Genomic DNA, 25,409 nt, shown 5'->3' with positions numbered 1-25,409 from the left:
AGCAGAACTCACTGGCCCACACGGCGTCAAACCATTTCTCTGGCTCTTCTAACACAGCACACTTCTCCCCAAAACAAGCCAACAAACTGACCATGTGCTGCACCTAATTTTAACCCCCAAAGCTGTCATCTGATGAATATTGGTTTTAGTTCAGTCTCAGGGAAACCCTCTGTTATAGTCCTTTGTCACAGACTCTCATTTTAAACACTGGAAAACAGATTTCCTGCTAACCTAGGGACCAACTTCTTATTCTAAGAAAGAACTAACACTTAAACGCAGTGGAAGAAACCATGATGTAAAATCCGTGTTGAAAGCTACTCACCTTGAACAGAAAGGTCAAAGGTTGCTAGCTCACTTTTGATCATTTCTTCGCTGGATTTCATTTTGCCTTGTGAATTGGCCACTAAAAAGTCAAATTTGCTGATTTTGGGTTTCTCACTCTGAAACTCTCCAAAGTCATCTGCGCATTCCTTGGGAGTGTCGTGAGAAGCGCTGCTAGAGGCCGGGCTCAGGCACGCGGCCTCTTGGCTCCGCTCGCCTACAGGCAGGTCTTGTCTGGCGAAATCCCTGAAGTCCCCGCTTTCATATTCCTTTGGCTCGCTGGCCTGTGGGATCACGTCCTTAAAACTGGCGAAAGCTGGAAAGGTGGTCTCTGGAAGGGGATCCTCGCCGGCGAAGGTTGTGACTTTGGAGAGAGATGTCACGGTGAGGTTTTCGGAACTGCCGAATGAAGTCTCCTTCTTTTGAAGAACTGAGGCGGCTGACGAGGCTCCGCTTCCTGCTGAGAGGACAAATGGGGACAGTTTTCTGCCCTGAGAGGCATCATCCCTGTCTGACCAGTCATAGCTCGTAAGTGTGCTCACTGCAAAATTGCTACTGTAGGTTCCAAAAGCAGCATATTTTAAGTCCTCTATATCTGAAAGGGAAATAAGATCCCACAATTAGAGGCAAGCTCACCATGTAGGTAAAATGCCCTAATCAAAATGTCTAGCGTCTTTGATTAGTTTCATGTGATATTGGAATTGACTAAATTTAGAGCTTGTACTAAAATTAAAGGAGCTGGGCTGTAAAATCTGATCTTTAAAAACCCACATTAGCCTTGAGCTGGCATTTATATTTAGTAACAAGGAGTCCTTTTCTTCCGATACGGCAGTTCCTAAAAAAAACAGACAGACAGGAAGTTCGTCCACCAATGTATATACTGTTTGATAGAAGGATAGGGTCATTTAATAAAATGTCCATTCACTTGTAAACTTGAAAATGTATTTACAATACTCCCTACCCAAACAAGTCTCTTACATTTTTACTTCACTGGAACATGTTCATTTATAACATGCTCACATGAAATGTATATGACACACTAATTAAAAATTGACTATCTTAAAAAAAAAAAAAAAATTGACTATCTTGAAACTAAGGTTAAAAAAAAAAGTTATAGCTAACTTTTAATCAATTACTAGGAGTTTCTGTCTAGGCAAGGCCAAATATGAGATTTTAATTAAGTAGTTACTTACCTAGTTGTTATTTTGGTCACTATGGACGTCATACTGCTGTGATGGAGTATGAGGGAAAAAAATCAATCTAAGCTAACTTTTGCCTCTAAACAAACAGAATCAAAGGTCTGGGTCCTCTTGGGCTCTTGTTTCTCTTTCAACTATGTGTGACCGCCTCATTAAAAAAGGAAAAGAAAGAAACGCTGGGGCAGAAGACTCATTTTACATGCTTAATATATATTTAAATAATTTAAGAGGTGGCACCAAACAGCAAAAAGAATATAGGTTTTTAATTCAGACAGACCTGCATTCAACTCCCAGCTGTGCCACCTACCACTTGTGTGACCCTAGGCGAGCTATTTAATATCTCAACTTTGGCTTGCTTATATGCAAAAAAAGAAAAAGACCAGGCACGTGGCAGGGCTGTGTTGTGACATTAATGACAGTGTGTGTAAAGGGACCAGCCCAGAGCCGAGTGAAAGTGAAGTCGCTCAGTTGGGTCCATTTCTCTGCAACCCCTTGGACTTGTAGCCCACCAGGCTCCTCCACCCATGGAATTCTCCAGGCAAGAATATTGGAGTGGGTTGCCATTTCCTTCTCCAGGAGATCTTCCCGACCCAGGGATTGAACCCGGGTCTCCCGCACTGCAGGCAGGCGCTTTACCGTCTGAGCCACCAGGGCAGTCTCACAGAGCCCAGTGAGCAGAATAGCAATTATGATACAGCACAGTTGCCACCAGCCTCAATGTGAATTTCAGCTGCCTGCCTTAGGGCTTAAAATAGAATTGTTTCAAAGTAAAATGGGAAAAGTCAACCCATCACTTTGGTCGTCTTAGAAGGGAAAATTTCTTGCCCATTTTCTTGAAGCCAAACCAGCTGGGGCAGAGTCACACTGGTGTGGAGAAGCCACCTTCCCAGCACTATGGTCCACTCAATCTGTCCAAGACACATTTGGTCTCATTTTGGTCACTGTCGACCAGGTGAGAAGGCCAAATGCAAGACTCCCTCTCCAACAACCAAAAGCAGGGCTCATGAAGAAACGCTTGAAAAGTTCTGTGACCCAGATTCTAATAGCTCAGTTAACAGGTGAGCCAACACTGGGCCTCTTCGTTTCTCTTACACAGTGACGCTGCCTGGTTTATGAGAGGGAAGGGATTCCTGACACTGTTCCTCTAACAGTGCACCCCAAGTTTCTCTCTCAGTCCTATTAGGAAAAGGGCACTAACTTAATATAAACAGGAGGGGGAAGAAAGATTTAGGTGAAAACGTACAGTTCAGAATGAATGAAACAAGACTTTAGACAGAATGCCTTCTTAGTCTCTGGCTGTAGTATTTGTTTTCCCCACTACTGAAAGGGACCAGAGGGTTCCCTGACTCAAATTAAGTGAAATTCAATCAGAAGGCAGATGCAGTTAAACACAAGATGAGTGAGTCTGCAAAGGGTTCATTCAGAAGAATGTGTCACAACATAAAATTTCATTAGATCCTACCAGAAAGCTCTTTGAAGAAGCTATGTTACGAACTACTCCTAGAATCTCATCTACTAAATTGGTAGCTATTTTCATAGAGACCAAGGATACATTTAATAAAAAGTTAAGCTCTTGTTCAACCACAACTAAGTTGCTATGGTAATAAAAAAAGATCCTTTTGTGCAATTATATAACAAGAAAAAACAAGTTAAAAACAACAACCAGAAATTATTGTAATATAATCAGGTAAAAGGCATTATAAACACTAAGGGAATACCTTAGTTGAAGAGCTTTCAAGTATTTTGTGTAATACTTAAGGTCTTCAACAAATCTTATTTTTATTATGAATGATAAACACATTTTGCCTTTTGAAACAACTCACAGAAATGACCAAACCAAAGACTAAAATGGAAATATTCTGTATTCTAAAAAATAATGAAGAGTAATTATACAGGATATATGAAAGTTAAACCTCAGGCTGATTTTTAAATTTTACTTTAGCTTATTTACTGGCTAGACAGTGTAAAAAAAAATAAGTTACTAAAGTGCAATTCATTTGGACACAAAAGGAAGTGCTGCTATTACACAAGGAACATGAGAACACTGAATTCCTAAACCATAGCACTTTATAAGCAATATAAAAATGAGTTGTATTTCCTGGCATGGTGAATATTAGTAAACCATTTTTTTTTTTTAATGTGGTAAATCAGTTCACTAAGCATAGGTTAAACCAAGAAAATTCTTCATTTCCCACATTAACAGTTCTGTTTTCTAAGCAATCAAATGATATGTATTACTGTATGTTGGTCTTAAAAACATTAAAGATTCTGCAAAACCTACAACATGAGTGATATTGTAACCACTGAAGTTACTGTAGGTGAGTTTTCAATTTGACAGCTGAATTCTGAAAACTGCAAGAGAAAAAGGAAAAGAAAACAGAATGGATGCGATAAAAGGAATAGAGAATCACTACTGTATTTTCAATTCTACTAGAAAACTCTTCAGCTGTGCTGGATTGAACTGCAATTGCACACAGAAAATGCACCAAATTGTGTGCTTTAATATACGTATTTGTTTGCAACTAGCAATGTCCTGTTACCAAGCCAGAGGAATAAACTACACAATCTGCTTTCCATCATGGGTCTCAAATCAAGACATGGATTTCCTGCCTATGCTGGCAAGTAACCCCATCAGTCTCTCCCATAACCTCTATTCAAATCCCATCTGAATGGATGTTGTACATGAGAACAAGGTATTTCCTGGAACAAAGAATGTGAGCTGCCACTATAGAATGCAGAAGGCCACACTGTTTTCCATGGATCTTTTCTAAAGCTGTAAGCATGTGCCCAGGTGATTAAGAGTTATTAGCTTCTGAGAAAAGCATTTAGAAAAAGAAAAAAAAAAGAGAGATACATGTGCAAATTCCACCACTCTTCAGTGTTTAACCGTCAAAAAAAAAATGTTCATTGATTGGAGTAAGGAATTTCCAATACTGATTTAGTCCAAACTCCGTTTTACCAAAGCAAATCATGAAATATTTATACACTTAAACTTCCGCCCATTTCTGGTCTTACTCCTCCTTCTGAGATCAGGCATGTTCACATTCTCTGTTACCTGTAGAACCTGGTCTGATTGTATTGTCTTAAGTATCAAACACCCAGACGGTGTTGTTAAAGAAAACAGGAATGAAAGTGATCACAGTGTAAGCATGACGGGCCATCAAATGCTGCTGTATTTTCTAACCTGCATAGAAACCTACCATTCTTCATCTGTATGGACCCATGTAAATCTAAGGTTTAAGCGTTGTCAGGCTATCAGTAAGCACCTGCAGGCTTCTGGGTCGGTGTTTTAAGTTCAATTAAAAAAAAACAACAAGGTAATCCTATGGATATTTTCAGTTGGAGGAGGCAGAAGTCCATGGAGCAGTGCCAAGACAAACAGTGGAACATGGTCATCATTAAAAAAACATTAAACGAGCACAGAAGATGGTAATTACAACTGGAGCCTTTTGGCCATGCAAGGGAGAAAGCAGCACCCAGGAGAACCTCCTAAGTATATCACCCCATATATAGTGACTCTATACAGCCAATGGGCCAACATTTTCCAAAACAACTTATGAAAAGCATTCAACTGACGGAAAAACGAAACTGGAATACTTTTATTTCTTTAAAAATAAAATGGCTTGATTTTTTCAGTTACTTTAGGATTTAGCCCAGCTTCTTTGATATTGACAAAATTATCACCATGTTCATCAGCTACTTTAAAAAAAATCAGTAGGGATTTTAATGAGAAAAACAGAGCAACTGTAAAATATAAATACACCTGAATAATTTCTCAGATACTGAAGTGTGAAGTCAAGCACTAACCACATCTCACTTTACCTGGCATGGGGGTAAACAAAATAGTATTTTTTGGTTTGCTGGAACTTACAGAAGAGAATACAGTCCTTCAAATCTTTGTGAATTTATATTGTTATATGTATTATCAAAAGTTTCTCCCTAAAAAGTAGTGTTACTTTTATTAATTGGCTCCATTTATGAATGTGATTATGTTTTATGCACAGCTATGTTCATTTTCTGCAGCCTGATTTAAAGGAGAAAGGAGTTAAAGCAGCCCCAGATGGACCATTCTACCACTAAACTCCACTGACAAAAGAATTCCTTCACCAAAGCCAAAAGACTGGCACAAGAAAATTCTAAACAAAAGGCAACAGATATTGCTAGATAGAAACTACACCAGAATCTTTCTTCCAAATTAGTTAGCACATATTATAATTAAAACATAATATGATTACACAAGGTTTTGCAAACCAAGTATTATTCAACTTGCTAAAGCATTATGCTCTGGAAAACATGATATTTTGAAGTGTGGACCCACATTTTCTTAGTCTCAATATGCAATCTCCGTGCCTCCCCCCCCCACATGGCATACTTCAGGTACTGAAAGTAATCTCAGGGATTCTATTCAAAATCTTCACCTTCAATGGTTTAATTTCCTTTCTGACTCAATTTTTTAAAAGGAAGAGTCAAAATATAAGAAAAAAAAATAAAACCATGCAAATAACTCCTTTTCCCCAAAGTTCTTCCCTACTATTATACTCCAAAATGGTAAAAAAAAAAAAAGCAAAAAACAAAAAACACAAAAAACCAAATTTGGCTTACTCTTGTGGCTGATTTTCATGGGTCTTTCCAAAAAAAGAAATTCTTTTCTTAAAAATGCAAAGAGTTAAGAACTCGCCTCATGGACTAAGTCAAAAAAGACCAAAGGAAGGTGGCTTCATAATACACTCTGAAGCTGGAAAGGTAATGCACTCTTCAAACTCAAATCAAATCCAGTCCTGGAGACTCCCTAGTATTAACAAGAACACTTTCCGTTGTAGAGATCATCAATCTAAATTTGGTTCACATATACTCTGTTCAGAAGTCCATCTCAATATCATTTGATAATTTAATTTATAGATACTCAGAGAAGGCAATGGCACCCCACTCCAGTACTCTTGCCTGGGAAATCCCACGGGCAGAGGAGCCTGTTGGGCTGCAGTCCATGGGGTCGCGAAGAGTCAGACAGGACTGAGCGACTTCACTTTCCCTTTTCACTTTCCTTCACTGGAGAAGGAAACGGCAACCCACTCCAGTGTTCTTGCCTGGAGAATCCCAGGGACAGGAGAGCTTGGTGGGCTGCCGTCTATGGGGTCACACGGAGTCAGACATGACTGAAGCGACTTAGCAGCAGCAGCAGCAGTTACTGACAGACGTGGCCCTCTTTCCCCAACACTAAACTGAGGTCTTTCCTTTCTCTTCTCAGTTTAACTCCTAGCTGAGGCAGCCACCAAGATGTTTACAAAGCAATAAATCTACTCAGTTTTGTCACTAGAGGTAAGGAATAAAATTTCTAACATGTCATAATGTAAGGTTTATACTTTTTAAATGTTTTAAGTTATATTTTAATCCAGTGCCATGTTAAACAGTTGTATCAGTGGAATTATAATAAGAGAAGGCTAAAATGTACCAATACTTTCTTAGGAAAAAGGTGTCTGAGGAAACAAAATAAACAAAAAGGAAAAAAGCCTCTAACCACAGGAGGGTTTAAATTTGATATGGACCAGGTATTTTACTTTGGTCTAACCCTGGAGAAGTATAAATTACACACATCCCCACACTTTCAAAATATGCCAAAGAATTATTTATTAACGTAGGACTTACAGATCACAAAAGAGAGTGATACAGAAGAGCTGGAAAAAAAGTCATCAGAATAAGCATGCAGATCAGTATTTGCAGAGGAATATACCAAAGCAAGTTCGAAAAGGCACATTCACACAGAAAATGTCCCAATTGAAAAAAAAAGACATCAGAAAAGCAGCCAAAAAATAATAATAAGGCGCTGATTAAAATACAAAGATTTTCAATGTCAAAGAAGAGCTACTTTACAGGTAGGTAAGTAGGGAGCTACAGAAGTCTTGCTAACCCTTTGACAGTGTCACAAAGAGGGTCAGCTCTTGCTGCCAACGAAACCAGATGATCTCAATGACTGCACATCAAGCTGCTTTAGTGCTGAGAGATTCAATTTAGTAGGGGGTGGGGTGGGGGGTGGGGACAAAAGCAGCCTAGTTGAAATTATATGCAGCAAGGGCTCAAAGGGTTAAATGTAATAATACGCAGAGAAATCAGGCAATGTTATTAGTATTATCTACCTTCCATACAAAGAATCATAGCAGGAGTTAAAAGAGACAGTATCCCCTTCAGAGTTAAGTTAGGGTTTCCAAACAGGATTAAGGTCCAGAGATAAACTACTAGGTCTCATTCTCTCTTCGTCAGCTCACTTCTTATTTCTCCAACAAAATGTACCTTTTAATCCACAATCTGAGAGAGCAAGAGCTACTGTGGTCAAGATGAGGATAATGTAAAACCAAACTGCACTGGAGAAGTCTGTCATTTACCTTCTCCAATACATTCACGCAGCAGTTCTGGTCAAGAACAATACAGCTCATTGGTCAGACATCAACCCCTTTTACAACCACTCTAAAGGGATACTGCTCCTTTCCGACAGGAGGTTTACAGAACAAAAGGAGAGAACAATCCGCTTTTAAGAATATCCTCAAATTGAAGAAACTTGGCTTGAACATTACAGGTTCCAAGCTGGGAATGTTCCAAACATACATAAAAGGACATGAGCACAGAAGGTTATTTTAACAGGTCAATCAGAACAAGCTCAGTCACGAAACCAATCTCCCCTCCCAAAATGGGAAATAAAAAAAAAAAGACATCCCAAGCCCAGATTAGACTCATCTCATAACGACCTCTAGTTTGGCACTGTGAAAGAATAGAGACTCACTTTCAGAAAAATAGCTTCTAATTCGTGACTTCAGAGTCCAAAAGGCTAGTGTACATGTTATGAGATTTTAAAATAAAAAGTCACTATTATTGTTCAGAAAACAAAGCGCTTTGCAACCGACTGCTGTAACTTAAGCAGCTCATACAAAAAAGAGAAACAGAATCTCTCCAGCAAACAAAGAGCAGCAAAAAAGAAAAAAGAAAAGAAAAACATCTGAAGAAAAGTACATTAAAGAAACAAGTAGACAGGAAGGGGCGCAAGTTGCCGTGCAGAGAGCCCACTGCACTTGGCAAAGGCCTCAGCAAAGAGCCCGTGGAACACAGCACTCCTCCAATACCTTGCTCCCGATTCAGCACCCTGTTTAAGACCATTTCCAACCTCTCAATCGCCAAAGGATGGAGGTAATTTTGTTTTCTGACTTGACCAATTTGATGTGTGCAAAAGCCGTCACACTTTACAACTTCTGCCTGAATCTGTACACTTGGGAGTGTCTTGCGTGTCTCTCTCTGGTTAAACAGCAATGAACCCTTCACACATGTATGCATTTTTCTGGAGTAATACAGTAATGCTGAGATATTTCTCATTATTAAAGGCCACAAAATAGGTGTATCTTTCTATATATACATCAAAGAACAAAACAAAATAAAGACTAGGACACTTGGGAATCCAGTTTTTCTGACAGGAAGTTGGACTAGAGAATCAACTGCTACATGTAAATCCACATGGAATCTAAACAGGGTTCCCTTATAAGGTGTTCTCAAACGTTTTCTGAGGAGGTTAGTGGTTACCCCATCCTACCGTCTAAGCTCTGTTACAATTGAATACCTCTAGTTACAGCATTAGCACTGAAAACCTTACCTGAACTCCACTAACACCTGGCGCCCTTCTCCTTGCCAGGCCCTGGCACGCAGGGCGCCCACACACAAGTTCTTGCCCTCTGCTTCTCTGGTAGGGATGTGGCAAACTGCAGATCACTGGCTAGACATTTTTACTTACTTGGCCTAACACGAGATGGTTTCTGCTAACCAAAAAGAATACTCCATGGGCAGCTGACCAACATACCCTGGAGAAGAAAAAAGGAGGAGACCCTGACCTCACTCACAGAAACAGAGGGACATGACTGACACTGCCAATGTCTTTATAACATTTCTGGCAATGTGCGGCTCGTTTAGCAGTGGATTTTGATGTGCCTCGAACACCAAGCTGGTGTCAGGTTTCAAACGTCAAACTATTTTAGCTATCCAAGTTTCACTGTATTCACGGTAACCACAGATCCGAGTAGCCAGAGAACCAAAAGCAACACTGCTTTAAGGGGACCAGCAATGAAGAGGTTAATTATCAGACATTTATAAAGGTTAAGAGCCAGAGCCTTCCTCTTCTGTAAATGAACACCCACAGAACCACCTCTGACATCTGCGTCACCATCACCAGAGCAATCTCACCAATTCCTCACCTGCGGCAGGAGGATGCTGGCCACTAACTGTCGGTAAATCCAAAGAGCTATCAGACATGACATGCTTAAGCTCTCCTCCCACATCAGCCAGTTTCATGTCAAACTGAACAGAGAGTGCGTCTTCTGAGTCCTCCTTGCCGACACTGCTGCCCCCGATAGAAGGGAGATCGAGGGACTTCACCGAAGCAGAGTCTTCTTTGGTGTGTCTGAAAGCCACCGCTTTCTCTCCCAGGGATTTGTCCGAGTTCATGGAGGAAAATTTACTGGAGTGGAAGTCAGCAAAATCATCATCGCTCTTGCCCGAAGAAGTGCTGTCTTTCAGCTCTTCACCACCTAGTCCAGATCCCTCCAGAGAGAGCTGTTTGAAGACGTCGTATTTCGTGGACGAGGCAGCAGAGTTTTGTCCACTCTTCCCTGCGATGCCTGTGCTGCTGGTCAGAGGACCAGGACTAGCTTCCTCTTTAAGGGCCTCATATTTGTCATCTGCCTTTTGCTCTGATGAAACAGAACTATTACTGAAAGCCATAAAATCTGCAAAGTCATCCTGTTCCCCGACAGAGGCTGGACTAGAATATTCCCCGAAAAGGTTGAATTCTCCAAAATCATCAGCCAAACTAGCAGTCTTAGTTGACACCAATGCTGTACTGGGTGCCGCAGACCCTGCTGGCTGGGGTCGTATGGAAACGGATTTGGATCCGCTGAATGCAGCTGAAAAGGACAATGGTTTCTCACTGCTGCAAGTAACTGAGGAAAACATATCTAGATCTGCTAAGTTCAGAGGATTTTTCACTTGTGTTTGTGGTTTCTGTTGGGTAGCTCCTGAGGGGAAGGTGGCTGGAAAAGGCCTGTCTTTTGCTGGTGGCTCTAGTGGTGAGATAGTATCGGCGGTTTTAAAATCAGTGAAGCCATCGTCGGCCCCTGCAGATCTGAATTCTGCAAAGCTTTCTCCTGAAAGAGAAAACAACCAAATACAGAAGAATGCCGAGGTGAAAGGCACACGATGCAAAACATGTTAAGAACAAGCACATTACAGACATTTGCCTCACGGGCTTCACATTATTTAATCATCAGTTTGATAGTACCCTACACCATGTATCCCTTTTGTATCCACACTGAAGGCTAGTGATAGAGAAATAAATAAAAATCAAACTGAACACACGTATCATATCATTTTCATTTTCTCATTTCAGTATGTAAGTCTCTAGCAGAGCCTTCAACTGGCCGAAAGCATTGCTCTCAGGATGTTTCCTCACTATGGCTACCTAGCCAAGCCTCCAGGAGAATGAGAAATGGGCGCTGGAGGTTACTGAAGAGGGGTATATTAAAATCATGGCCCTTCAAAGATAAAATGTGTAACACAGTGATCAATCAGGGAAAAAAAAATCATGGTACCTATGAAATATTACAAAGAATCTTGCATCAAATATTTAGGATGTATAAGACTCTGCTCAGTTAGGCACTTAAAGCTTATGATTAGATACTATGTGGTTTTGCTGAAGTATACAGAGGCATTAATTTGAAGGAAATTTGGTGACTGGACTAGAATATTCCCCGAAAAGATTGAAAAGGCATCTATTTACTTGCAAAGCATTTTTTCTCAGGGCATATCATAAAGTATTGATAGCTTCTCCCCACGCCATGCAACAAATAAACTGAATCTTACAAAAAAAAAAATCTATGAGTACTTGGGCTTTTCTTGAAATCAGCCATCTCACGGTACCAATCAGCTCTTGTTCTTATTAAAATTCAAAGGGATCTGAACACCAATTCTGTTATTAAAAATTTTGAGGGTTGGATTTAAACTTTATTGTATACTGGGCTACTCTGGAGATAAGAGTTACTGACAGAATTTATTTTTTTAGTTAGAGAAAATAGGTACTAAGGTATTTCTCAGAAATAATTAAACAGATACAGTTAAGATACTGGTAAAAATCTGGGTCATGGTTCTTAGTAGGGTTTCTATTCTTTATTGTCACAGACTCCACCTGCAATGCGGGAGACCTGGGTTCAATCCCTGGGTTGGGAAGATCCCCTGGAGGAGGGCATGGCAGCCCACTCCAGTATTCTTGCCTGAAGAATCCTCATGGACAAGAGGAGCCTGGTGGGCTACAGCCCATGGGGTCACAAAGAGTCGGACACGACTGAGCAATAAAGCACAGGAGAGCATGTAATCACTCAGGCGTGACATTAGGACGTTCAAACAATTTCCATTTTCTAATAGCACCTGAAGATCTCCTATAAAATCCATCAGGTTACACCAGGTAATGAAAACCAGAGCTAAACCAATTATAAACATAGCTATAAGTAACATCACTTGTTATTTAAAAATATGAGTGCCATTCTGGAGAGTTATAAACTAAAACACAAGAAGCTTTAATTTCCTCGTCTACTTTTTAAAATCATATTTTTCCCTAAAAATGAGAAAAAGAAGCATATAAACTAGAAAAATGTATATAAAATCAAAATATAGTTCTGAAAAATATCATGAAAATAATACAGGCTTTAAATATTCTGTGCTTGTAACATGATATATACTTTGATATATCATATGAAAAAAAGCATGGAAAATAATGGAAGCTTATTTTTCCTCCTAATCTGAGATACTTAACCAATCCACCAGCATAATTTATCAACACAGAGAAATCTATTTACTATTACTAGGGAAATTTTAGAAAGAGAGGAAGAGCATTCAGAGTTTCTGCAGTTTATGTTTTCATACATACCATTAATAAAATTAAAGTCAATTTCACAAATTGACAGGAGCAGCAGATATAAAACTTAAAAAACTGCCCTAGAACTTTAGGCAAGTATATCACTGAAAATATTTATTTCTGTAAAATAAAAAGGTAACAAGCAGCCAATTTTGTCACAGCCTAAATTTTTGATGTGCTGCTTTAAAATATTTGTGAAATTGACAAGTTTTGCTTGGTTATTTTGTAAAAGAAATCACCACAGCAAACTAAACTTACTGATGAATTGTAAATGTTTCCACTAGAAATGTAAGCTGGGTGAAAGGGTTAAAAAGAAATAAACATGGGTGGGTTTACATGTGCAAAAACACAGGAGATTTTTGGGCAAATGAATCAGTCACAGTCATTGGACGCCTGCTTATCAGGAGGTGCATAAAGCATATGACTTCCTGGCTACCTTGTCAGTCCACTTCTGAATCCTCATTAAGTTTCCCTAACCGCTACTTTCTAGGTGCTAAAGACATTTCAAAAGATATCATTTTTTGCTAAAACTTAAACAAAAAGTGTCACTTCTCTATATAGTGTATTTTCTGCATCTACTTTAAACTATAGGGGTAGTAAAAAGGAAATATTATTAAACTCAGGCATTTGGACTTAAGAAACTACACCTCTGCAGTAACAGTAATGAAGCCAGTCCAACTTTTTTTTTTTAGTGGTTATATAATCGAATGACAAAGAACTACTGAAATAAAATTGCTAAATTCTACACAAAACTGATTACTTGACTGATAATAACATTGTAACCCTTTGTGTTACTACCTTCTGTATTAAATATTTAAAAAAATCAATCCACCTAATCAGCTTTCTACAAAGTTCGCCTTTAACATAAGAGCCCTAGTCAACTGCAAAAGTATTATAAGCCAACAAAGTTTCATTCCATGAGAGTCAGATGACCTTCAAGGAGGGTTAATTAAATGTCACACAATAATCTTCCTGTTTTACTTCAAATTTTTGCAGTCCAATGTATTCTTAACAAGAGTAGAATTAAAATATATTCTCCCCAAATGAACAAAGTTGGCATCACTACATGGAGAGCCTTAAAGATAAGCCCGGAATGCAAGCGTTATGACAGCTGTCTGGGAGTCTGTCAGGAAGGTACTGAGAAAGCAGTGGGGCGCCGCAGCGTTCCCCAGGAACGACAGACATCACACAACCGCCAACACCAGAGTGTAGAGAGAACCGTGATGTTAACCCACGCTCTGTACTCCAAACTTGCCTTGGCCCATGAGTTGATGACAGCAACACTAGGAGTAAATGCCACATCAACAAACCTACGGTTCCTCTGGGGTTTATCTTTGTACTCCTAGTACCTAATACTAGCACCGAGGAAGAAAGCTATTACATTCTAAAGGCTTGAATGAAACCCAAGGAAACAGTTCTAGACCCTAACAGCTGTAAAATATTGAATATTTTTAGAGATATTTAAGCAGTATACTTTCTATTGATAGTTTAAATTTCACATGTACACCTTATCCTTCTTGTAATTCCCTTCACCTTCCCAAACCCACCCCGCTACTTGGAGAGATGGTTAGAACAAATGACTGGAAAAATGTTCCGAGTTTGAGTGTCCAATACAAAATTGTAGCATGTGGTACTGTCCCCAGGAAGAACTCCTCAGTAGAGGATATGAATTTCACAGCATGTGTGGGTTAAGCTTTGAAGGATATCATTTGACCTATAGATTATCTAAATCCTACACATGAAGTTTCTATCATTTTGCCACAAATAAAACTTTCAGTCTTTACATATATGGCTGTCAAATTATCACTCTAAATTCCCTTCTACTCTATTTAAGTCCTTCTATTAGAGATGGGACCCACCCAGGCACACAAACCCCTCTCACTCTTCTCATTAAATGACAGCTAATTTTGAAAACCTTGAGGCATTAAGACTGGCTGCTGCTGCCTTTTGCACAGTCCACAGATTGCCGCACTGCCAACAGCTCCAGTCTTATCGAACGTTAAAATAACTGAAAGTGGCCACAGGAGCCTAACATGACTTGAAGGCTTCCAGTGAAAGGGAATGCACTGTCTTCAAAGGAAACTGCACCAATTTGGGGTCTGCCCTAATTTTTAGAAAATTATTTCCAATAACTGAACCACATTTCCCTTCCTTGTAATTTCCAGAGCCACAAAACAAAAGCACAGCCACAAACAGTAAAATAAAAGAATGTTTGGGATGTTACTGGAAGAGTCGTAAAAATCTCATATTAAACAATGAAATAATTCATCCATTTAAGGAATCAAAAACTTACCCAAAGATTTACTCTCCGCTGTCTGTTCGAGCTCTCTGAAAGCACTGTATTTATCACCAGGCTCTATGATGAAAAGACAGAAGCTCAATTAAGGTTAGGAACCTTGATATCACAACTCAAGGACATTTATCATAAAAGGTCACCACTAAAAACTAAGATTTACATTCACAGGTTCATGAATCTATGAACTGCTTTTACCTCCAAAGGGAACAGTATTTTCAGAGGACTTGTCAGCTGCAATTCCTTTAAACACAGCATATTTATCCGTTGAAGTTGATGCTTTAGTTCCAGGAAGAGGCATCAACAAAGAAGGGGCACTAAAAGGGAAAAAGAAATATTTCTTAATGACTAGAACATTGTCTCCCTATCATGTCATCAAGGAAGAACTTAGAGTTAAAATGGTACACAGATACCTAGTAAGAACTTGTGGCTCCCTGCTTTAAAGAAACTATATATGTACACCACATATGACCAAAGACATTTTTTTTTCCTTGAAAAAAATAGACTGAAACAGCATTCAAGCAGTAATTCTTTCCTTGATTATGTGAAGAGGTGTCAGATCCACACTGACCATCTAAATCATCCTTAAGCCATCAAATCCACTGGAATGGGACTTTCTGGTGGTCCAGTGGTTAAGAATCCACCTGCCAATGCAGGGGACACAGGTTCCACACATGCCGCAGGGCAGCGAAGCTTGTGTGCCACAACTCCTGGGCCCGCGCTCTGCAACGAGACGCCACCGCGGTGAGAAGCCTGTGGACTGCGACCAAGGGTCACCTCCGCTCTCCGCTACTAGACAAAGCCTGTGTGCAGCAAGGAAGACCCAGCATAGCCAAAAAATTAATTAATTAAAGAAAAAACCCACTGGAGTGGCATTAGAAATAATTATTATACAACAACGACCATCTGCAATTTTAGATTTAGATCCATAAATCTGAGAAAGTGAACTGCTCCAACTATGTAAACCCAGTAGTTTAAATTATGTTAACCTTCATGTAAATTATTCTCTCAAATGGGTTCAGAATGCAGAGGCGGAATAGTTAAAATAAAAATCTATTTCTGAAATGCTGTTCAACCAAGATGCAAACTGTCCCTCTTGATCACACTACACAGCTTACTGGCAGGAGTTCCCACCTCTGATAAGCAGCAGTAAGAGTTAATACATTCAATATGCATTATTACAAGGATCACATCAAGAAGTTCCAGAAGCTATCTTTGCAGCAAAACAACAATCACTTCAAAATTAGATAAAGATACTTTTGCCTGTGGACACATTTCCCTGCTGAATGGAAAAACAGTATAATGAGTAGTATCTGTGTGGGTAATTCTTGGATGGCTTAAAGACAGACTACAAAAGCTTTGCTTTTTTTTATTTTCCTTATCAGACCCTGGCAGCTCCCTGGAAGAACCACCTTTACATATGAATGACTACATTCCACTACTATTTTGTGTCATTCAATACCACCATACATGGCAAGTTATATAAATGGATTTCTATTGAGTTCTTTGCCCTGGAGCAAAAATCTTTCCACAGTCATTTAAATCTTCTTATCAGTGGCCTACAAGCAAGGTGAAAACCCAGTTCATACACAGGCGTGCTAATGGGCACACACAGTGCTGGAGGAGTTAGTGCTACCAAATACTGTCACTTCACTCCACTACCAGACACCTGCTACATATTTGATCCGGCCAAATCTGTAATCATCATGAAAGTGTTTATGCCAGTCATGTAACATGTTTCATGTTCCAAACATGGAAATGTTTATTACTATTGTTTAATACTAACGAAAGGCACTCAGTGAGAGCAGCCTATTTTTTTAAAATTTAAGAACCTGCATTCTATTGAAAGATGAGACTTTAAATGATTTAGTCACCAAAGTTTTCTGCTTTTTCTCTAGTTATCATTTAGGTTTTACAGTTACTCCAGGCAGCTATGGTAGATGATTTTACCTAGTTGCTCACCATGCTAAATAAACCCATTTCAAAAGCAAAAGGAGGACTTCCCTGGTGGTCCAGGGGTAAGAATCTGCCTGCCCCTGCCAGTGCAGGGGACACGGGTTCAGTCCTGATCCAGGAAGACCCCACATGCCATCAGGCAACTAAGCCTCTGCACCACAATTACTGAGTCTGTGCTCCTCAACGAGAAGCCACAGCAGTAAGAAGGCTGCACTCCGAACCCAGTGAGTAGACCCCACTCGCCACAAATAGAGAAGGCCATGCACAGCAACCAAGACCCAGTGCAGCCAAAGATATATACATTTTTAAAATAAATAAAAATTAAAAGCAAAAGAAAACAAGCCAACTCAAAACCCCAATGTGCCTTAATCCTTCTGAACTATTCTAGCATCAGCACCTCATGTCTGCTTTGTTTCACCATATGCGGTTCCCCAGTGCCTGGCACACGGCAAGTATTTTCCAAATGGATAAATGAATGATGTTTTTCCCTTCCAGATGCCCTTTCGTGCCAGCTCTCCAGGACTCTGACATCCAGTTCAACATTGAGTCCAACCAATTTCTCAGATAAACCCTTCTCAAAACCTGTAACTCTAAACTGAGAGCATCTCTCATCATCTCACAACAGGATTACCATGGAAGCTGCATTTATCCCATACACAGTAGCAAGAATCACTTTCACCATGCCACTTATTTCTAAAACACTTTACAGATTATGTCACAGATCATAAGGCAGTCCATAACCAGTGCCTGCTCTTAACTAATGTCATTTTTCCCCCACAGACTAACGATACTCTCCGCTCCAGCCTATTTCTAACACTTTATTTGCCTTTTCATCTTCTCAGACAAACAATGCCTATTTTTTGGTTATAAATACTGCCCAAAGTGGTCTTACCTAGGCTTAACTATTTATTTCATTACTTAACAAATATCCTTTTAAAATAATTCACAATATGGAATATAGATCATCATTAAGATAGGGAATTCATTACACATGAACATACACACGACTGAAGGAGCAATTCTAAGAGTTTTATTAGACAATATAAATACCCAGATAAAGCTAAGCATCTTTAGAGCAGGAACTGTGCCTTTTGCTTCTGTATTTCCAGTGACTATCCCAATGTCTGGCACACAGCAGATGCTATGTAAATGTGTCTGAATGAATAAACAAACACAGAGTGTGAATTCTTAGACATAAAACAAATGTTTTCCTGCATGGAAAGCATAGTAGTAGTCAAGCCAGAATTGAAGAAGAAAACCCTGCATAGTATGGCTATACATGAAAGCAAACTATTACATGGAGGTTATGTCACACAAAACTGCTAGTACCCTACTAAATAGTTCAAGTCAGGGTACCATCTTAAAACTTTCTATGCTCAAATTTCAATTTCATCTGCTGAAGAGTTTTCTCCCAGAGCAATGAATCATCAATTAGATAAATTCAGTTTGTAACCTCCATACTACAGTATATTCATCCAACAGACTTTTATGAACTACATATAGTGGACTAAGTAATACACACAGACACAGGAAATCCTGTCGTCAGGCACCTACAGCCGAGGGAGGGGGAAGAGTCAGGTAAACCAGTAGTGGCAGTTAGGGAACAGATATTTACAAGCTGCCATGGCAATAGAGGAGGAGACACCCTGAACTCATCTTGGAGGTAGGGACTGACGGAGAAGGGTTAGTAAAACCTTCCTGTATTAAATCGATTTTTGACATGGAACTAGAGTTAACTTTAGAGAGAGCTTCAGATGGAAGAAAACAGGATGTAAGAGGCCAGAAGCTTGAGAGAGCATGGTTAGTTCAGCGGTTCAGGTGTGGCTGAAGATACGCTGTGGGGAAACAGCAACAGTCAAGAGGGCTGGCAGAAGCCAGATCACACAGGGCCTTTTCCCACACTGAGCAGGAGCGAGCAGGGGGTCAACAACAACATGCTTCTGATTAGGTGACTGGATATGTGATTTAACACATTTTTATTTAGCTTTATAATGAACTGTTTTATGCAGGTAATTTGAGATGCCTTGGGTGTTCAGACATGTTCTAGACAAGAGCAGAACAGATCAAATCTGTGATATTTCTCTGTTGGTCCAGTGGCTAGGACTCCAAGTTCCCAATGCAGAGGGCCCGGGTTTGATCCCTGGTCAGGGAACTAGATCCCACAAGTTACAATTAAAGATTCCACGTGTCACAACTAAGATCTGGCAGAACCAAATACATATATATTAAAAATATATATATATATATATATATATAAATTTGTGCACAGGAAGAGACCTGAGAAAGAAGGATTATGTGTTTACCACATTAATAATACGTGTGTGGCTTGGAACTCCCAGTACTTTACAGTCACATCACTCATATGTTTCTTCTATGTGTCATTTACAAGTGTTTGATGTAGTCTTAAAATTAGGAAAATAATTCTTTCCCTAATTTGTAATTCTCTACAATGCCTATCCCTAAGTTCTTCTTATAGTGTCTGCAGGAAGTGCTGACTAAGAGATAATCAACTGGTTAAAACAGAAAAGATAAGTGAAATTGCACAAACAGGAATATAAGAGAAAGGGAATATGTATCCTGACAAAAACAAGTTCCCAAAACAACCAAAGAAATTCACACTGCTTACTCAAAGCCTCATATGCGCTACTCAGTGGAAGAAGTATTTATTAATGAATACTTTTAAAAGATGATGGAGGGACTTCCCTGGTGGTCCAGTGGTTAAGAATCTGCCTGCCAATGCAGAGGACATGGGTTCGATCCCTAGTCAGGAAACCAAGATCCTATGTCTCTGGGCAACTAAGCCCATGCATCACAACTACTGAAGTCCATGTGCCCGAGAGCCCGTGCTCCACAAGAGAAGCCACCACAACGAGAAGCTCAAGCACTGCAACTAGAGAAAGCCCGAATGAAGCAATGAAGATCCAGCAAAGCCAAAAATAAGTAAATAAATTTTTAAAAAATAATGGAGGGACCTCCTTGGCCTGTCAGTGGTTAAGACTTTGCCCTCCAATGCAGGAGGTGGGGTTCAATCCCTGGTCGGGGAGCCAAGATCCTACATGCCTTGTGGCCGAAAAACAAAGGCATAAAACAGAAGAAATGTAACAAACTGAATAAAGACTTTAAGAATGGTCCATAACAAACAAAAAAAGTCTTAAAAAAAGATGGAAAGGTGTTGACCACATCCTGAATCAGTTACTGTGCCTAAAAGTTAAACTAGTACAGAAAACATTAGAAAAACATTTACGCAACTGTGGCTCAGATGGTAAAGAATCTGCCTACAAAGCAGGAGACCTGGGTTCGATCCCTGGGTCAGAAAGATCCCCTGAAGAAGCAAATGGCTACCCACTCCAGTATTCTTGCCTGGAGCAGGGCAGGCTACAGTCTACGGGGTCACAAAGGGTCAGACACAATTGAGCAACTAACATTTTCATGCAAACAGAAATCTCAAGGCCTAAAAGCCACTGATTTCAACTTAAACATAAGAGAGACATGAATTTTTATATTTCATATCTATTCATATTTCATTTTGAAATATATATTCATTTCAATTTCTAAATGATTTCTGTGGATAGTATGCAATACTGTATTAGTATATAGTATAGATTAGCAATAATATATACTACATTGCAACATGTTAAAATATGTACCCCTGTCTATAAACCATTTCAGCAGCTGAAGACCTGAATCTAATATAAGAATACAAAGTCATCCTTGCACAAATACACTCAAGTTGTAATAAATCAGGTTTAGCACAAGTAGAAAGAAATACTGTCAAGTAGGTATATACTGGGAGGAATGGTAGAAGCTGGAGGTGGACGAGGGGGAGAGAAATTTGGAGAACAAAAGTATGAATAAAAGTGCGGATCATCTAGAAATCATGAGACTAAGGAGTCTTAATTCTTTTATTTATACTTAGGCTTCTTATTGTGGACTGCCTCTTTCTCAATTATTAAATACTATATTAACGATATGCAACTCTTTTCTACCTGTTTCCATGCTGAGAATTACTTGATTTTGAAGAAGCCGGCAACTCTTGGAAATCACTGAATGAGTCATCAAGTGACCCCGACTTGGAAGCATCTTGAAAATCCTGAAAGTCGTCATCTTCTGGTTTGACCACCTAGGTTTACAGAGGACATTGAAACAGAAAACATTCAATAATAAAAAGCTAAATAACAAATCTTTAACCATCAACCTCAAAGACAACCTTTTAAAATGCTCCCATTTCAGTACAAATATCTAACTTTAGAAAAAATACCCTTTAGACATAACATCAGCTCAACTGCTTAAGGCAGGAATGCTGCTTAGTACTTATAAATACTCTTGTAAAAATGGTAAAAGACTGGTTTAAACTTAATTTATATAACTTTTAAATAGCTCAATCACATTTAATAGATTGAGAAACTGCCATCTTTATGAAACAGTTCAATCACACTTGTATATGATACAGTGATACAAGCCTGTTTTAATCTATCACATACACATATAAACTGTGAACACTGATTCGTAATCCCATGTTCTAGAAGTGAACACTGCTAACAATTCATGTTTTATTGAAAAACAAGCTTGTACTATGTTGTTTTGCACTTAAATGAAATTATTTAACATGGACATCTTTTTCATACAGTATATGTGCATCCACCACATTCATCTGAATGATCTAATAGTTTACCACTGTATAGATAAGCCAAAACTTATTTAACATTTTTCTTCTGATTGATAGATATGCAGCTATTCCTAATTTTCACTCTAACAAACAATGCTACAACAAGTATTCTTATATATTTTTGCTCATTTGAGTTACTAGCTCTGTGAGATGGATTCCTAATGACTGCTGGGTCAGAAGACATGAATATTTAGAATTTTGATAGCTATTGCCAAACGTGCCTTCCAAAAAGGCTGTACCAAAAAATCCTTTTTCCCACATTTTTACTAACACTAAATATATGTTTAAAAAATTTTTTTGCTAAACTGAGAAATGAAAAATAAACTGAAACATCTTAATCAGGCTTAGCAGCTTTTTCAAAAAAAGAGCTTAAGGATTTAACTAGCTTTATTAAACTTGATCTTTAAAATATATATGATAAAGAGTTACACATTTTTAGCCAGAATTCAAGTATCTGAAGGCTTCAGAAACTCTTTTGCTTTTTAAATAATGAAAAATTCAATGTTGTATTATTTTAACACTGCTTACTTTCCACTGCCAGTGTCCATCATAATCCAGAAATCTTTTCTACATTTCTTGGAAAACACACTTGCTCAGATTCACTTTCAGAGATAACTTGGAATACACACAGCCTCTTCATCTACCTGATTTGCAGGGTAAGCTGACATGAAGCCGCTGGAAGTCTGGGCTGCAGCTCCCCCGACTGGCCCAACAAGGTTAATGCCCATGACTGGCTGCCCGAGGGTGAGGGGCATGGAGCCTGCAGGGCCGGACGGCATCCCTGTGGGCTGACTCACAGCAGCTGGCAAAGTCACAGGGAAGCCACTTAACGTTGGAACAGGAGCCGCTGGAAACTGATTTAAAGCATCGGGACTCAAGGCAGGAACACCCCTCTACACAGAACACGAGGAAAATAGGAACAATTCAGGAAACTGCAAACGACATACAGCTCAAATCTGACACAGAGACCTAAATGTAAAATCTGTGGCCTGGGGTGTTCTACTCTTGATTCTCCCCAAACTCAGGAATTCGACACAAGAAAATAAGTTATAAGGTTAATGTAAATCTAATATTTAGCAAAGAAATGGCCAACACACACTCATTCTGACATTTTCACTCTCTGACAAGTTTGGTTAATTCACTCTAATCAAATCCTTTACAATGATTTTGTAATATGAGAAAAACGGCTGCCAGAACGAATACACTATATCTAAGGAATTTTAGACAAGGACTTCAAAGGACAGAGAGAGTAACTTCATCTACTACTAACTTTCAATCTCAAAAGGATTAGAGTTAGGTCAGAGAATTGTAATATATTAAAGTCTTTAAACAAAAGAGTATTGTGCTAGCATGCATATCATAAAAACTGTACATTCTGAAGAACTCTATCCTGAAAATAACCTAAATTTTAATGTCCAAAGAGTTCTATAAGTTGTAGAAAAAAGGATTTCTATTCTCTCAGTTGATATTGAAAGTATAAACCTAACCTTCGAAAGAATGTCTACCTGTGTTACTGCTATCATGGCAAGAACGGTATAAAGTTCTTCTTTAGTCAGTTTTCCAGGTGTGGTTCGATTAGCTAAGGCCCATATCTGTCCAAGAGTTTCCCTGGGAAGTCCAGATGACATCAGGATGGGATAAAGTTTAGCAGTGTCTATTCCAGTTGGAGTCATTGTGGTTTCTAAAATTTTCTTATAGGCATCTATTAAAGGAAAGACCAGATTACAAATGTAAACATATTGCAAATAATTCACCTTTTTTGTTGTCATTGATGCTTCTACATGAATAATCCTAAGTCAAACTGCTTTAACAGAACTGAAGCCACATCAAGGGCTTGAGCTGCTATAAAGATATTCAAGTGGAAATGTCCAGCAGACAATTAGGGTCTGGAGCTTAGCAGAGAGGCTGGAGCTTGGTTCTACAGATGAAGATTTTGGGTTAAAGCTAAGAGGGAATCTTCTCACTAGGAGACAGTAATAGCAGTAAGACAGAGGTGGTATAAGCAGATGCTTTGGATTTTAAAAAAGAAGTTGTACAGTAATGATGGTTGAACTAATCTGCAAATATTAATAGCAGTGGGAAGCACAAATTATACCCATATCACCTTTCTCTTGTCCCAGTGAATCAGAGGCTATTAGAGAAAACATCATTGGGTAAGGTGTTTGGGAAGACAGCCTTCAGAGGAACACACAGTTACACTTGAAGTGAGAGAGGAGAGTAAGTGTGTGAAAAAAGGAAGGGTTCACTGGGGAGTCTTTCACAATAAAATGGACTTTCCAAAGGACAAAACGGGAGAAGCTGTTAGGGGTAGGGTTGCTGTATAAAATACAGGATGCCAATACTGCATGGGGTATACTTATTCTAAACAATTATTTGCTGTTTATATAAAATTCAAATTTAACTGGATGTTCTGTAGGCAAATTTGCTGAATCTGGCGACCCTAGTTAGAGGAGTTGATGGATGAAAGTAGGGTTAAGGTAGACAGAAAACAATGTTTAAAAAGAAATTTTACATCTAGCATTACATATGGAGGTCAGTAGGCGTACCACACGAACATATGTTTTTTAAATTTGTATTTATTTATTTGGCTGTGCCGGGTTTTCACTCCTGCAGGCGGATTTCTTACTGTGGTGGCTTCTTCTGCTGCAGAACACGGGCTCTAGGGCATGCACGCTTCAGCAGTTGTGGCTCACGGGCTTAGCTGCTCCGCGGCATGTGGGTTCCTCCCAGACCAGGGATGGAACCCATGTCCCCTGCATTGGCAGGCAGATTCTTAACCCCTGGACCACCAGGGAAGTCCACGAACACATATTTTGGCTAGGAAATTATGCGTGTGTTTAAAAGCTTCACTTGCTAAGTCGTGTCTGACTCTCTGTGACCTTGTGGACTGCAGCACGCCAGGATTCCCTGTTCTTCACTATCTCCCAGAGTTTGCTCTAATCCATGTCCACTGAGTTGGTGATGCTATATTTTGATAGTGCCTTTTAAGACATAGTAAATCTAAGACAACCTTTTAGAAATAAAAGTTATATGATGGTCATTAAAACATTACAGCAAAAGACTTTTCCTTCATTTATGTAGTTATTTCATATATGAGGCAGTCATAAACACTAGCTGTATTTAATTTTCTGCACTCTTTCAGAAAAAATAGTTGTAATTTCTTCTGCATATTCTGTAGCCACTAAATAGTAAACACTTACAACTACATTACAACATTTGAAGTAAAGTATCCAGATAGGAATCTTGGGCAAAAAAGCTCTTTTTACCTGGAACCAAACTCTCATTGTAAATCCAAGGAGGCATTCTGGGCTGAACAGGATCCTGTGACGGAAATACCCCTACACCTAGGAGATAAAGAACATCACCTAATGTATGTACTGGTCCATGCAACAGAAGCAGAAATCACACTGAGTCATGGCTTTTTATGAGAAGAGCGCTGGTTGGAGACACTAAAAAAAAAAGTCACCAATTCAACTAAACTTTGGTTTCTAAGCAACTCTTGTACATTAACCATGTCCTAAGGCATAAACTAAAAACATAAAACAAACAAAACAAAAAACCCTAAATGTACCAAATCAATACTCTGGATCATATGAGACTTGTGCCATTCACAAATATTACAAATTAAAGGCAAAAACATGACAATGGTTTAAAAATTACGTGTACCAAAAAAAAATTGCCCAAGCTTCACTTGCAGCTTTTAATAACATTTCTTTGCAAAGTCTTATGTTTTAAAATCTCGAATATGACACTGCTGCCTCAGATGTATAGCATTTTTATTTAAATTTTTTGTTTTTCACTTTGTCCTGTAAACAGCCTCCAAATGTTTGCCTCCCGGGTTGTCCACATTCATCTCTGCAAGTTGAGTTTACAAAAATGTGGATCTTCAGGCAGCAGTGTGTATGGTTTATTTCAAAGAAGCAAAACTATATTTTCATTGGTGACTTTTCCAGTTAAATTTTAACTTTTCAACCTTAAGGAAGAACAGAAAGGTTAAGAGGGGAAAAAGTTTTTATAAAGCAAAAGAAGAAATTTTAA

The 25,409-nt window shown here is 39.0% G+C and overlaps 1 protein-coding gene across 7 annotated transcripts in view; it reads right to left on the bottom strand.

The window, feature by feature from the left end:
• Positions 1-25,409, bottom strand: part of SYNRG (synergin gamma) — an 89,067-nt gene that overhangs the window by 28,151 nt on the left and 35,507 nt on the right. For 4 of the 7 annotated variants that reach the window (XM_065911180.1, XM_065911181.1, XM_065911182.1 and 1 more), the window contains 8 exons: positions 24,638-24,715; positions 22,877-23,073; positions 22,016-22,264; positions 20,692-20,825; positions 14,948-15,066; positions 14,750-14,812; positions 9,746-10,693; positions 323-916 (listed from right to left, as the gene is read on the bottom strand). In XM_065911180.1, the coding sequence (XP_065767252.1) occupies positions 323-916; positions 9,746-10,693; positions 14,750-14,812; positions 14,948-15,066; positions 20,692-20,825; positions 22,016-22,264; positions 22,877-23,073; positions 24,638-24,715 (2,382 nt within the window). The remainder of the gene's footprint in view (positions 1-322; positions 917-9,745; positions 10,694-14,749; positions 14,813-14,947; positions 15,067-20,691; positions 20,826-22,015; positions 22,265-22,876; positions 23,074-24,637; positions 24,716-25,409) is intronic. The other 3 variants (XM_065911183.1, XM_065911186.1, XM_065911185.1) reach the window with 2 other exon arrangements.

The sequence above is a fragment of the Muntiacus reevesi genome, chromosome 18 (assembly GCF_963930625.1).
Source record: "Muntiacus reevesi chromosome 18, mMunRee1.1, whole genome shotgun sequence".
Classification (NCBI taxonomy): domain Eukaryota; kingdom Metazoa; phylum Chordata; class Mammalia; order Artiodactyla; family Cervidae; genus Muntiacus; species Muntiacus reevesi.
The sequence above is the reverse complement of the archived record's forward strand: the minus strand, read 5'-3'. Positions and strand labels throughout refer to the sequence as shown.